This window comes from Lethenteron reissneri, chromosome 30, assembly GCF_015708825.2.
Source record: "Lethenteron reissneri isolate LAM-NWPU_2019-01 chromosome 30, ASM1570882v1, whole genome shotgun sequence".
Taxonomy (NCBI): Eukaryota; Metazoa; Chordata; class Hyperoartia; order Petromyzontiformes; family Petromyzontidae; genus Lethenteron; species Lethenteron reissneri.
In genome coordinates, this window is record NC_083808.1 from 14,013,252 (window position 1) to 14,027,600 (window position 14,349).

A 14,349-nucleotide genomic window follows, 5' to 3' on the forward strand; every position below is an offset into this window, starting at 1 on the left:
TGGAAGGACCACGGTCCTGGAACTCAATGACTTTCTGTTCCCTCAAGCTTTTGGTGAAATGATGTGTGTCTAAAAAAGTAAAAATTGTATTACATAACTTATCAATACCACCTTGAGTCCACAAAACAAGAAACACCACAACAATGCTTTAGCAAACGCTGTAATGGTGTCATGATATAATGTTTGGTCAGCAACACACATATAAAAGGCAGACAATACATCTCCTTCAATATCTGCCACTCCACATAAAAATTATATTTTACACATCCCCTCAACCACACGGCTTTCTGGGAGTGCATAATTTCAGCTGTATAGGTTCAATGCAATAAAACTTTGGACCGGTTTTGATTATTCAGCCATACAAACTTCATGAGCACTGGAGCATGGCACACCAGCTTGGTTGCCCTATGTGTCGGAGTTGCCGAGGTTGTGAGGAATGTGTTTTGGATACTTGTATAACCTACGCACAGATGTATATAGATTCGTATCTCATGATTTTGCAAGCCTATCACAAGCCTATTTCCTGCACCTCTGATTAGCACGGTTGGCTACGTACGGTGTGAAAGAAGTTCAACATACATTCACGGAGCATTGCATGAGTGGCTCATCTAATGTACTGAGTATGTGCAAAGACAAAACAGAGATAAACAAAGACTATGAGGAAGAAACATAGACAATGAGAGAGAGGGATAATCAATCAACTTAAAAAAACATTGATTTATGGGTCAGATTGTATAAGTAATATGTGTGTCGCAAACCCTCCTACACCTGAACAATGTAGCAATGTATTACTGCTTCACGCGACAACTTTATTGACCTCATTAATTGGCTGTCGGGTGAAGGAGGGTTAACGACACACATTTTACTTACGGCAATCCGACCCAGAAATCAACTTGTGAATCATAACATTGGACGTCAAAAAAACCCTGCTACGTCTTAAATGACGAAGACAGATGAGATGTGCTCACTCGATGAAAAAAGCTCGAGGGGTGTAAAAGATAAACGGAGTAAAGGGACGAATGGTGTGAGGTTGAGACACACAGAGCAGCGTGAGAGGTTTTCAAAATAGCAGCAACACAGATGCACGGAGGTGGGGGGGCACTGGAAAGGGAAAGGGGGGCTCCCTCACTGGACGAGCGCCCACGTCTCCTGGGCGAAGCCGCTGTGCACGGACTGCGCGATGGAGGCCTCCATGAGGTCCACGTAGCGCACCACCATGGGGGAGAACTTGGCCTGCACATCCTCGTGGAACTTGCCGTTGTTGAGCGACGCTGCGGCACAACGCGTCAGTGTTCACGAGTCAGCGAGTTCCCCCAACAGCGCTGAGGGGGCCGAACCTCAATAACACTGCTAGAGGTGTGGATAGAAAACGTTTAGCGACATGTCTCTGAACGTCAACAGAGCAAGGAGCATCCTAATAAGACTAGTTGTAATTACCGGTGAAACGTTGTTCTCGAATTGTAAATGCTGTAGGTTTACTCTCCAACACACACCGGTGTGCTGAATGAGTAACTAATTGGCACGTGCTGTTTACGCGACAAACCTTATTAATTGGCTGTGTCGGGTGGTGGCGGGTTTAACGACACATTTCTATTTACGCAATCTATTGGTCGCGAAAGCCTCCTCCTTCTACTACTACTCTGTGTTAAACAGAGCAAGGAGCAGCAGAGTGCGGAGTTCACAGAAACGTCCACGATGGCTGCGAGGCGCGTCAAGCAATTTACGTGAATGTTGTCTCTCTCTATCTCACTACGTGCCACGTCCTTTCAGAACGACATCGGCGAATGTGGCCTCCTTACATTTTGCTCTCTCCAAGATTCTACACCAAGAACTTTGCATTAGACACCCCCAGTTGCATCCAATTGCTCAAATTGCTTATGTAACCTAATTCGAGGTCTTCCCCGGCTTGTGGTACCGATAATTATCCAAGTTAAAAACATTTATATTCAGTCTCCAGTTTTCTTATTACATGTCCAAGAAATGTAACTTGCCTTTCTCTAATTATTCTTATGAATGTTCTTGTTGTACCTGCTACCAATTATGTACGTTGAACTTCTTTTGCACCATGCTAATGTTTTAATTATGACCAAACACGGCAAAGTGAACCACATGGCTGGCTCATCAAATAGTCAATGTGTAGCTGCTGTGAGCGAAGAAGCGATGAGGTACATTGCATGACGACATGGCCAGGCAACACAGCGGCTCTGGCCGTGGAGACGCCCTCCTGGGCTGTCGTGAGTTTTTTTATTTTATTATGTTTTATTATTATTTTATTATTTCCCTTCTACGTGACTTTACCGAAAGAACCAAGAAGATAGATAAAAGACTTTCGAGTCTCTTTCAGGAGGAGTGAGTACTCAATTCAGAGAGCACAGCAACTACTAGAGCACCACGGCAGCGTGCCTGAAAGGCAATTTTAAGCCTTTTTAATTATCAATGACAAAGGTTAAAACTCAAATCGTACAACCATGAATGTGTCTACCAGATGAGTGTTCATGTCTCTGCTTTACATACGGGTTTGCCTGAGGTAGTCGTTAAGAAGCTGGAAGAGCAGCAGGGCATCCCAGTTGTCTTCTGGCTGCTTATCCAGCACATCATCCATGTCCACGGAAAACAGCTTCCAGAACATCTCGGCGTGTTCCTCAAACAGTTCACTCGCCAACGCAAAAGCCTGCACAGCAAGAGGGGAGTGAGTAACACTGAATGACCAAGTTAACTTCATGAGCATATTCCCCGCATCGCTATCCTCCGGAGATCGCAACCACCACCCTAAGACCTGACATGGTGCTCTGGTCCCGTTCGCTCAAGAAGGTCTTCATCATTGAGCTCACAGTACCCTGGGAGGACTCAGTAGATGAGGCTTATGAGCGAAAACATCTGCGCTATGCAGATCTAGCTGCCGAAGCACGGCATCATGGCTGGAACACAGAAGTCCGACCAGTGGAGGCGGGCTGCAGAGGTTTTGTGGCAACATCTACAACCAGACTGCTTAGAGACCTGGGAATTAAGGGCCAGAGCCAGCGTTCGGCAATCAGAGCTGTATCGGAGGCGGCAGAAGGCAGCAGTCAGTGGCTCTGGATGAAGAGGAAAGACCCCAACTGGGCCCCAAAGTGAGAGGGCCAGGAGGTATGCAGTCAACAATGCTTGACTCAGGGAGGAGGACGCCCCTGCCATGCATAGTCCAATGGGATGTTGGCTATCAACAACAAGGCAACTCCTATGACTAATTGGGAATGGGACGCAAGCGTAGGATTGATCACCCTGTCGCTGGCCGCGTTTGGGGAGGGTGTATAGTATGAAAGGCCGAAACACCCTAGGAACCAAAGGTTCACTACTGACGATGCGCTCCCCAAATTTCACTAGGCTCACTGTTCATGAACTCTTGGAAGTGCTTGCACAAAGGATAGTAACATCTCATCCTGTGTTCTTTGGAATCCGCAAACCACAAACAGTTTTTTAAATCTGTAAATGAGAAAATCCCATTGCAACAGAAATTAGAGTGCAGGCTCGGAAATAAACCGTACGTTTCCGACAACATGCAAACGTGTAAAAAGCACACGTCCTTTGTGAATTATGCAAAAAACATCAGAGTTTCCTGAATAACTGCATTGTGGTCCTCTCATATTAGGGCACCATCCAAATAAATTTGAGCAAATGTGACTGACTGACGGGCATGTGGAAGTGGGGAGAAATTTGAGTGTGGATGTAGTAGAGACTGGGCGTGTGTGGTTCTCAGAGGCAGACTATGCAGCAGTGAGCATTGGTAATGATACTCAACTGGCAACCAGCCCACAGTTGTTTGACACTGCATTACTGCTGCTGTCAGTCGGTCACATTGGCTCACGTTTATTTTGATGGTGACCTAAGACAAGAGGACCACAACGCTGATGGATTTTTCAATAATGTGCGTAATTGACAAAGGCTTTCTTTACAACCAGTTTATATTTCTGGAAAACTTGTTCATGAAAGTCGTCGTCGTCGTCATCGTCATCGTCGTACCCCCCCCCCCCCCAGTGCTGCTAGTTCTGTCCTTTTCGGTCATCCTCATCCTCGCAGCGGCTTTACGATACCCATCGAACAAAGACAATCACTGCATCGCACACTTTCAGATGCGCTTATGTGGCCATCTGGAACACTCTAGGAAGTCACTGGAGCTATGCATTTTAAAATCTAGATAAAAAACTAATTTCTTCCAAATGGCCTTTTGTGTTTAGTTTGTTGTCCTTCCCCCACACCTCTGATTGACTACATATGGTGATGTGAAATAAGTTCAACATACATACATGCATGTGGAGTCGTCTCTGTGCTGAATGATGAGTCACATGGGCAGCTGCACCCAAGACATCCTTCCTTAAAAGTTCATCTCAAGTGTGGCATTTATATATCTATTCATCCCAGAGTAATTGAGTCAAAGTCAATATGGCCATCGTTAACAGTGAGATTAAACAACATCTGCAAGCCCCTTCAATTTGGTTGTCTTTCTGTTATGACGCAGGAACACAGAATGGGCCAAAATGTATCTGTTTACAATCGAGAGTTAGGGTAGCTACAAGTGTACAGATATTTTGTTTGTTTGTGGGAGTACGGGCGCGGTGGGCAGGCTGTGGTTCCCACCTCCGCGTGGTAATCGTCGTTCTGCTGCAGCACGTCGATGCACAGCTCGGCCAGGTTGATGAGCCCCTCCAGCTTCTTGCTCGGAGTGTTTTCCTCCTCCCCTTCCTTCCCCTCCAGGGAGTCGACTGCAAGAGGCAAGACGCACGTTGCATTTTACAGCTTTGCTGGGTGAACCCAATGTTGCCCATGTCCAGTAAGGGGTAAAGGTGGAGCCCTGCGATTGCTTGCTCACGCCACTGCTGGCGGAAGAGCGGCCTGATAAGCAACGTTTATGATCCCCCATTCGGCCCTATGAACCGCAGGGGTGGTCAGTACTGTCACTGGGCCCATTGGTAGCGTGTTTGCCACATATTATTGCAGAGGTTCACCGTTACAATCAGACGGCCACCCTGGTTTTTTTTAGTGCGGGTGTAATAATAACAACCATGAGACTACTACGCACCCAAGATTCCCCTGATGTAATTCGCAAGAGTAGGCTATCGTGTGCCGGCGTTAGGGTCCACATTTGCCAAATTCAAGGATTACACTGAAATTTTCTCAAGGAGTATACATGGCAACCGCCCTCTGCTGGCAGACTACGGCTCCAGGCCACTCTTGCAAATGAGCCTCATCCTGGTCTCCCGAGTTCCCACCTGGTTAAACAAAATAAATTTTACTAACTTAACCTATTGTATGTATGTTGAACTTCTTTCGCACTGTACGTAGTGAACTGTGCTAATTGGAGGTGTGGGGGAAGGACAATATACTAAACACAAAAAGCCGTTCGAAAGAAATGTGTTTTCAATCTAGATTTTAAATTGCCTACCACCAGTGGCTTACTAATATCAGAAGGAAGAGAGTTCCAGACGGCCGCAGAAGAGCACACAAGGAAAATTGGTTTCGCCAGAACACAATTCACATTTGACTTTGTCTATCCAGTGCTGATAATCACACACAGCACCAGGTGATAAATTAAGGTTAGATAGGCCTAGGGGGATCAGCGAAAAGGTTTGGAATTTATTTGTCATGAATGCTAGGCTTGGCCTGGACTCGCACTGAGTGAGCTGAGAATGTTCGATTATAAGTTAAACATTGCACCACCACCCTGCGCATACACACACAGGGTCAATTCGATAACACGGATCGTCTACATCCTCACTTGAAGACTGCATGACACGCACATCACTACAAACTAATGATACTGGAGTTGTGGTCACAGACAGCTCAGGAGCATGGAAGAAGTTTTGTAGTTGGGGTGGGAGGCCACGTTGAGTAGCCTGGAAGGCCTAGGAAGGATACTAATTGAGGAAGGCACAACAATATGATTTCCCAGGCCAAAAATCTGTGACAGGGGGTGGGGCACCGCCCTTCTGAGCCCTATGGCCCCACACTCATATGAGAGCCGATCTGCCCAATCCTGTAACCGTCACGTACCCTTAGTTACATGACCCACGATCACGGAAAACAAAAACTAGTGATTCGTAGATGATTCTTGAGTTAGGCCACATAACAATCTGGCCACATTCGTATTCACCCTTTCCCTGTTCTTATAAACCCTTTCCCATTCCGATGACATACGTGTACATCAATTTTTCTACCGACCCCGTTCCGATGACGTACACACGTACGTAGAATCGTAAGTAAAAGGCCATGCGGGAGGGCATGTGGCACAATTTGTTGCCAGCTATCACAGAGTGTGGTCGTGTCGCGACAGTTCTATGCAGTGAGTACAATGTCTTTTAAAAACAGCAACGCCACGCCTCTGTAAATAACATAAACGCTAACCACTTGTATGTTCAGCAGTGAACGGGACCCCACCCTGTGACTTGCAGTCGTCTCGAAATGGGAAAGGGTGAAAACCCTCTACCACCCGACGAAGAAAAAAAATTGCCACCTGTAGAAGTGGCTAACTATCGAACAAAGAAGGTCACTGCATCGGGTGCTTTCAGACGAGCTTCTGTGGCCATCTGGAACGCTCTTCCTTCCAATATCTTGAAGCCACTAAAGCTATGCACTTTCAAATCTAGATTGAAGACTCGTTTATTTATAACTGATATTTCTGTTAAGTTTGTTGTCGTTCCCCCGCACCTCTGATTAGCACAATTGGCTACGTATGGTGAAATTGAAGTTCATAATATGTACAAACCTAAGTTACACAGTTGCCCTATGTTGGTAACCAAGACATTTCTGCTCATTGCTGTGCTCGGGCAGGTTAGAGGGTGACGGTTTGGGCACGTTACCAGTCGGGTCGGCTTGCTTATCTTCGATCTGTGCATACTCCGACAGGCGGGTGTAATTGACGAACGCCGCATTCTCCAGGCAGCTTCTCAGGACGGCCTCCATCTCGGCAGGAGGAACCGTGGTGGCCATGTCCTTCATCAACACCTGCACGGAGCCGCAAGCACACCACATGCACACGTGCCCGCGGGGCATGCAGCTTCCAAAGGTAATAGCCCAACGCGCGTGGCTGTAATTGGTTAATTCGGGCAGTGAACTCGTAACCCTCGCATTACAATCATTTATAGTAATTGTATTACCTAACTTTCTTTCATTTATTTAAAGATGGCATCTTGTGACTGAAACTTGACGAGTCTCAAGGAGCCCACCTGTATTATCGCGCTGTGGAGACAAGGACTGGCGCATCACTTACATTTTTGAACCTGTGAGGTGGTCAGGATATGGTAGTACAGCAAGTGGGTTCACGAGTCTGACTACCTTTCAAGGGTATTTCCCCCTTCACACAAGTGTGTTTTTGTCTGGGTACCCTGGTTTCTTCTCACACAGTAAACACTCCTTAGAAAATAATTGTCTACACAACCCAATGCAGGAACCTTCTGAAAATGAATCTCAAATCCAGGAGAGGTTTTCTTCAAACGAGATATAAAGGCTTTCACAACAAATATCATCCATAATATAGGTTTTTTGGGTTAGATCGCGTAAATATGTGTCGTTAAACCCACAACCACCCAAATTAGTAAGATTTGTCAAGTACAGAACAAGCCAATTCGTTACTAGTACAGCACACTGGTGTGTTGAAAACTATTGTAAATGTTGTGGATTTGCTCTCCAACACACCGGTGTGCTGTACTAGTAACGAATTGGCTTGTTCTGTACATGACAAATCGGACTAATTTGCTATCGGGTGTTTGTGGGTTTAACGACACATTTATATTTACGCGATCTAACCCAAAATAACTATATTATGGAAATATAAAGGGTTATCAATCAGTGTAATTGTAACGGATGGACATTGATTGTCGTGATGGTTCGAACACCGTATTTGCAATGCAGAGGTCGCCTGTTCATTTCAATTTCCCGGCACGGCAGTTGGATCAGTGGTGAGAGACTCCTAAATCCTTCAGCCTCTGTCCACCCAGCAATATAAATTGGTGCACCACCAGGGCTACCTGATTGGCAGGTCACGTGGTGGGGTTAATGGTGGGTACCCTTACCTCTTCCAACACTTCTGGTCAAATGCGCTTTAGAGGGGCTCGCTGTCAAGCACCCTCTCGTGAATTATAATGAGAAAAAAGTAATGGGAAAAAATAAGAGGTTTTACCATTTCTGGCACTAAGAGAGGTCCCATGGATATAAGGAGGTAATTGTAAGACTGCACCCTAATCTTTTACATTTGAACAATAAACATTCATCTCAGCCATTTAAGAATTAATATACAACTATCCTGTGCCACTTATATTGCCATTTTAATGTTGTACGTTTACTCTTGTAAGTTTGCAACGAGGGCTCACAGGCTTCTCGGGGATATATGACCATACTTCACCGCGCTGGTCACTGCGGATTGGTGAAGGCGGGATGCCTAAACATTGGAGCGTGGGACAGTACAACAACAAGATTTGATGCAATGCCCTCTCGGGAACATAACACCCACAGCGCCCTTACTGTGCATGGTGGTAGCTACCCAGGCTCAAAAATACTTAGCTTCCGAAATGTGACAACAAAAGCGAGTACATTGCGGGTGACTCACAGAGTCAAATGACGTAACATTGCACTCGTCACAGCCCCGGCAATTACAATTCTTGCGGTCGCCTTGCCCACGATAGGCGGCAAATGAGCAAAGGAGATTTATCTGCGAGTGAGGAGCACGGCTTCAATAGTGGTCGCCCGAGACAAACACGCTGGCTGGCTGTGTGCTCCCGTGCACGAGCAGAGCGCAGTGCCCAACGTTGCTCCGATGGGTTCACGCTCTCACCCGCTCCAGCAGGGAGATGGTCGCCTTCAGAGCACCCTCCGGTCTTCCAAATGGGAAGCAGTACCTGTGTGCAACAGCAGGAGTGCGCCCGAGAGACTGTCATCGCCGCTCCTTCTGAAAACATTTCGCCGGCCCAAAGTGTTCAAGCAGTGGTTCTGACTCCACTCGCAATGACTCCCCCAAAGTCCAGATTTCAACATCAACAAAATCATTCGTGGTAAGCAGCCCACGTTGGGGGGAAGCGGTGATGCGGTGGTCACCACGCAGCGCTATCAATCCGGTGACGAGTTGGATTGTAATCCCAGCGACCTGTGAAATCTGAACCGATCCTGGGCCCCTCGACCTTCACCACCCCACCACACTGAGAAGCATGGTGACATATGGTCAAACATCCGAACGTCATTGCAACAGATTGACAAAGTGTAAATATATACTTTTAGTTTGTTGTCCTTCCCCACACCTCCGATTAGCACAGGTGGCTATGTACGGTGCGAAAGAAGTAAAAAATACATACATAGCAGACTGTCCAACTGAACAATCCAATTTATCAACTGTACAGAGCCAAAACACAATCAAATACTACCTTGAGGACAATATGCAGTAGTAATTGGGCAGACTGGTGCCTGCCATAGAAATGTGGAATTTAGATAATTGGTTTAGGACTGCCAACAGAGCTTGACCAGGGTGTTTAAAGCTTATGTGAGCATGAACACAGCAACTCTTGTTAATACACTTGTACACGCCTATTAAACAACATCCACGAGGTAAAATGTATTTTACAATGTGTTTATGCATGAGTAATTCATATTATAATTGGTTTTTTACCCTTTTATCTGGCAACAAAACTGACACCTTTTTTTTACAAGGAGTCATGTTTGCATTGACCACAATACCTGCGGTCGGAATGCAAACAGAAACACAACTCTGATAATGTATGCACTGTCCTTGAAATTGATTGGTCCACACCCGAGACAGCTTTTCTTAGAGCCTAGTCTCACATGGTGTTGGACCAGATGACGCCAAAAGGCGCACAACTCAAAGACAATGCACCATCAGAGTATGAGAGCTCAGGGTAAGCATTTACACCATTGGAACCTCCTTTGCCAGTAGCTGTACCATTCCCGTTCTGCTGTAATGTGTGCGGATGCCGAATTTATTGAGGGTGATATTGGCATGTAATATAAAGATCAATCAGTTGATTCGTATCGAGCAGCGTTAAGAACATCACAGGGCTGCATAGTGGGAGTGTAGACCGTGTGTCAGGCGGTGCGAACCTGAAGTGAGCGATCTGGTTCTCCAGCAGACTTCTCAGCCGGCCTCTCAGTTCATTGTAACGCTCCATCTCATCCACAGTCACAGAAGAAAACCCGTCTGGCCTGCGGCACAACATATAAATGTATTATCAGCTTTACGAGTAACATCGTTTTTTCTAATATAAATCTTCCTCGATGTTATCCCAGTTGTGTTATCAGCATCATGTCGTGAGATGCAGCATCAATTTGAACAGTTCGCAGAGTAGGTAAATCCTTCCATGGTATGATGGAGCAACATCCCTTCAAGCGGTCCCCTGTTCGACGCAGTAAGGGGCAGCACTTTCCAGCACTTTCCTGTCCTGATACTAAAGGTCGTCGCACGGCAGTCCAACCTATATTTAAATTTTCAGAGCTGAAATTTATCAAAACCAAAGTTAATGTGATCGTCTTTTTGATTAGTCATTGGTGATAGGGCTGAGACCCATCAACTTACTACACTTGAGAACACGGTTTAATCACAGGCAGTGGTTAAAGCCTTGATTCGAACCCAGGATTCAGAGGCGCCGGCTCAGTGTTCTGACCTCTAAGAAGCCCGGCCACATCCTGCAGCGATCGTTTTTCAATGACCAAATATTTTGTCCTGAAGTGCAAAACATATTTTTGTGCCATTTATATGAATCATCATTCACAAAATGCTTCAAGCTAAATGATTATTTTTATACATCTGCATGTAAGTAGAAGAGTATTACACATCTTACACAGGATTGCATGGCACTGCATGTTCTTCCACGCTCATTGGCAAGAGTGTCAGTCATAGGTACAGCTGTGTTGGACTGAATCACCACCAGGGGTATCGTATTATATCGCATTGTCCTGTTTTACAATAACTTTTTCCACAATTGCCGTTTCACTATAATATATGGATTGATATTAGAATTCCGATTTGTAGTTTCCAGTCTCATTTGAAAACGTTTCATCTCGAGAAACTTCACCTGGTTACAACAGACTATATGACTGGAAATCATATTTCTAGACGAACACAGATTATCAAACATCTATTCTTTTGCCCTTTCGAGCATATTTCTCCTCCGGATATCAATTTTAAAATGCCTGCTATACTGTACACGCACGCAAAACCTGGGAAATTGTGCAGCCCTGCAATTGCCCAGTCGTGCCACTGCTGGCAGAAGAGCCTCCACCAGTGCGTGCTCTATAGGGCCTATATAGAGTATGTTGGCCTACTCTTCCACGCTGAACACACAGTCTAGGAAGAGGTGGGAGTAACCACACATTACCCCACCACACGTGACCTGCTGCGTTAAACCCATTTGTACTGCTGGGGTGAACAGGCGGAAGAGTTCAGAAACCTTTCCCATTTGCTTCAAGTGTCACGCCGGGGGGTTCGGAGCGGCGACCTCTGTCTGGACTCACCATCACACCGCGTAACCTACTCAATCAACGAGAGCAATTCACTGAGCTGAGCTCAGGGGCTGATCTAGAAACTTCCCAACGGTGGGTGGGGGGCGGTTCTCAAAATATCAAGCTTTGTTATATAGGGCCCCGCATTAATAAACAAACATTCAGCATGTTTTCTACGGTCAATATCGATAAAACACCAATTTTTCAGATCCACCAGCTGCTGCTGACCGGACCTGTTGCCGAACACGTGAGAAGCACAGAAGGCGAAGCTGTAGTGAAGCAGCGTGGGGTCGATCATGGTGCCACTCTCGGCCTTCTCCAGCAGGTCGTTGAGGAAGCACAGGTGCCGGTGGCAGCCACGCACGCCGTAGCGGGCGCAGTACTCGTCCAGCACGAACACCTGCCCTGGGCTCAACCAGCCCTGCCATTCAACACGCACCTCCGATTTAGCACGGTGGGCTACGAACGGTGTGAAAGAAGTTCAATATACACATATACAACCACACACACCCTGCGTAGTGCATACACAGAGTCATTAATCAGACAAGTGACTACACAAGGGCAGCAGGGTGGCACAGTGGTAACACTCGTGTCTCACAGCAGAATCTCCTGGGTTCGATTCCCGACTCAGGCGCCTTTCTGTGCGGAGTGTCCGCACCTTCAATTATCACAGTTGACTACGTATGGTGCGAAAGAAGCTGAACATACATACACACATATACGAGAGTTAATGTCCTCTCCCTGTTCTGCATGGCTTTCCTCAGGGTTTTCGTTTCCTTTCATAGCTTTTAACAAAACATACAATATAAACGGTTTCGGCTAAACATCCTCCCCATAAAATGCACTTGCAAATTACTCAATTGAGATTACACCGAGCAATTCTCGCCCCTGACTGCAAAATACTTCACAGGACCCTCCTATGAAGTTTTCATCCAGTGAAGTGTGTACTGAAGGGTTACATGTATATGTATGTTGAACTTCTTTTGCACCATACGTAGCCAACCACACTAATCGGAGGTGCGGGGGAAGGACAACAAGTGGGATAATGACAGAATTACACTGCACGATATACACTTATAGACCTTTTGCCCCCCCCAAAATGCCGGGGCAAATCAGAGTGCCTTACATATGATAAATTATTTAGGTCTCATGTTTTTAAACATTCGAATGGGCACCCCCAGTGGCAGCTGTCCCTGCTACGTGTATGAAGTTTTAAAACCTACCACTTGTAGCACAAGGTATCTCGGCACCTGGCCTGCAATCAGACAATAGTCTGCCAGTAGGGGGGCGACGCTGCTGTGTCGAATCCCAATTGAGTAATCTGCAGGTAATTTGCGAGTAATTTATAGAATTTGGCAAATTTCGACCGTGACGCTGGCCCACAATGCAAGACTCATTTCGAATATCATGGGATTTTAACAGCCACTGTGAAGCAGACGGCGCATAGTATTTTCTTATTTATACACTCGCAGGATTAACCAGGGCCTCCTGCCAAATTCGAAACCGCCAACCTCTGCAACAAGCAACCAACGTGCGACTGCTGGGCTGCTGCGTCACCGCCCCCCCAATTCACGCGCGCTTCACGCATTGCGACTTGCTAGGCAGGAGATGGAGTCGCTGAGTCGGTGTTCGAGGGTGCTTCGCTGGAGCTGCTCAAAGAAGGAGTCGTGGTCAAAGTCGCTGGGGTTGGCCCAGATCAGCTCTTCGATGCCGTACTTGGAGGCTCGATCAGCTGTGGGTGTACCAACACAAACCATCTGCATTTCAGTTTGGGTGTGTGTGGGTGTGTGTGCATGGAAAAGTGCCAATGCACTGGGTTTATTTCTAGTCAGCATATAGCTCAGCTGGTAAACCGGCAAGCTCCCAATGATGATTTACTCACCTATGCCCAAATGTGCCAGAACTTGTCAGATCTAAACCGAGAGTACCGAGTGTCATAGGGATTGGCTTTGAGGTGGGGAAGAGATGGCAGTAAAGTCATTATTTTACAAATCTATTTGTGCAGGTTTTTGTGTGTTGCCTCCTTATATGTGTTTGATTTGTCCAGGTACTCGGGTTTCCTTCAACATAGCATAATAAACCAAAACATGGAATTGGCCAATACTTCCCGTTGAGGACTTCCTGAAATAAAAACAAGTCTCGATGCATAGTGAGGCTTCTCTGGGTACGTGGAGGGCAATATGTTGGGTTTAGCAGTTGCAATCAGAGTGTGTATGGTCTGGCAGCGGCCACAACACGAATGATCAGCTGTTTTCCCCGAGTTCCAGCCATGCAGGGACGCATCCTCACCGGCTGGTTCCACCTCCTCACGAATTACTCCTGATGAAGTTTTAAAAGCTACTACTTGTATCTAGACATGTTTTGCAATTTTTAAACAATATATCTCCCACCATTTAGAATGCATAGCAGTATATAATATATTATTGAATAGCACTCAAATCAAGTTCACGTAATTATTAGATTCCAGACAATTTCAACTCCTAAAGAGCACACCACAGTAATGACAGGACTCACTGACAGGGTGGGGCACCACAAGATTTTCAGCAAAGCAATAACATCCACTCATCCATTACGAGCCAATCACTGCAGTGCAAGGACTCTGTGTGATGAGAGAGCTCTGTCAAAGCTTCACTGCACATGTGTCTATATACCGAGGCACAGTGCTGGTGAAGGACAATATTTGTATATCAGAGGCCACAGGCCCTCATCCTAGAGAAGGAGCTCACTAGGATCAGTCCCACACTCCAGGTATTCCCAGGAATCCACAACAATGGACCTAGTCAGTGCCATGGTTCCCTGGAATTGGGCCAAAGGTACAATAAACTGAAATTTCAACACCAAGTCTAATGTCTGCATTGAACTTTCATTACGTTT

General features: G+C 46.1%; 1 protein-coding gene across 1 annotated transcript in view; it reads right to left on the reverse strand.

Annotated features, from left to right (window-relative positions):
• Positions 1-14,349, reverse strand: part of LOC133349554 (calcium-dependent secretion activator 1-like) — an 85,571-nt gene that overhangs the window by 18,009 nt on the left and 53,213 nt on the right. The window contains exons 13-20 of the mRNA XM_061563117.1: positions 13,074-13,207; positions 11,709-11,896; positions 10,078-10,179; positions 8,804-8,867; positions 6,834-6,978; positions 4,615-4,739; positions 2,515-2,671; positions 1,130-1,271 (exon numbers count right to left, since the gene is read on the reverse strand). Of these exons, the coding sequence (XP_061419101.1) occupies positions 1,130-1,271; positions 2,515-2,671; positions 4,615-4,739; positions 6,834-6,978; positions 8,804-8,867; positions 10,078-10,179; positions 11,709-11,896; positions 13,074-13,207 (1,057 nt within the window). The remainder of the gene's footprint in view (positions 1-1,129; positions 1,272-2,514; positions 2,672-4,614; positions 4,740-6,833; positions 6,979-8,803; positions 8,868-10,077; positions 10,180-11,708; positions 11,897-13,073; positions 13,208-14,349) is intronic.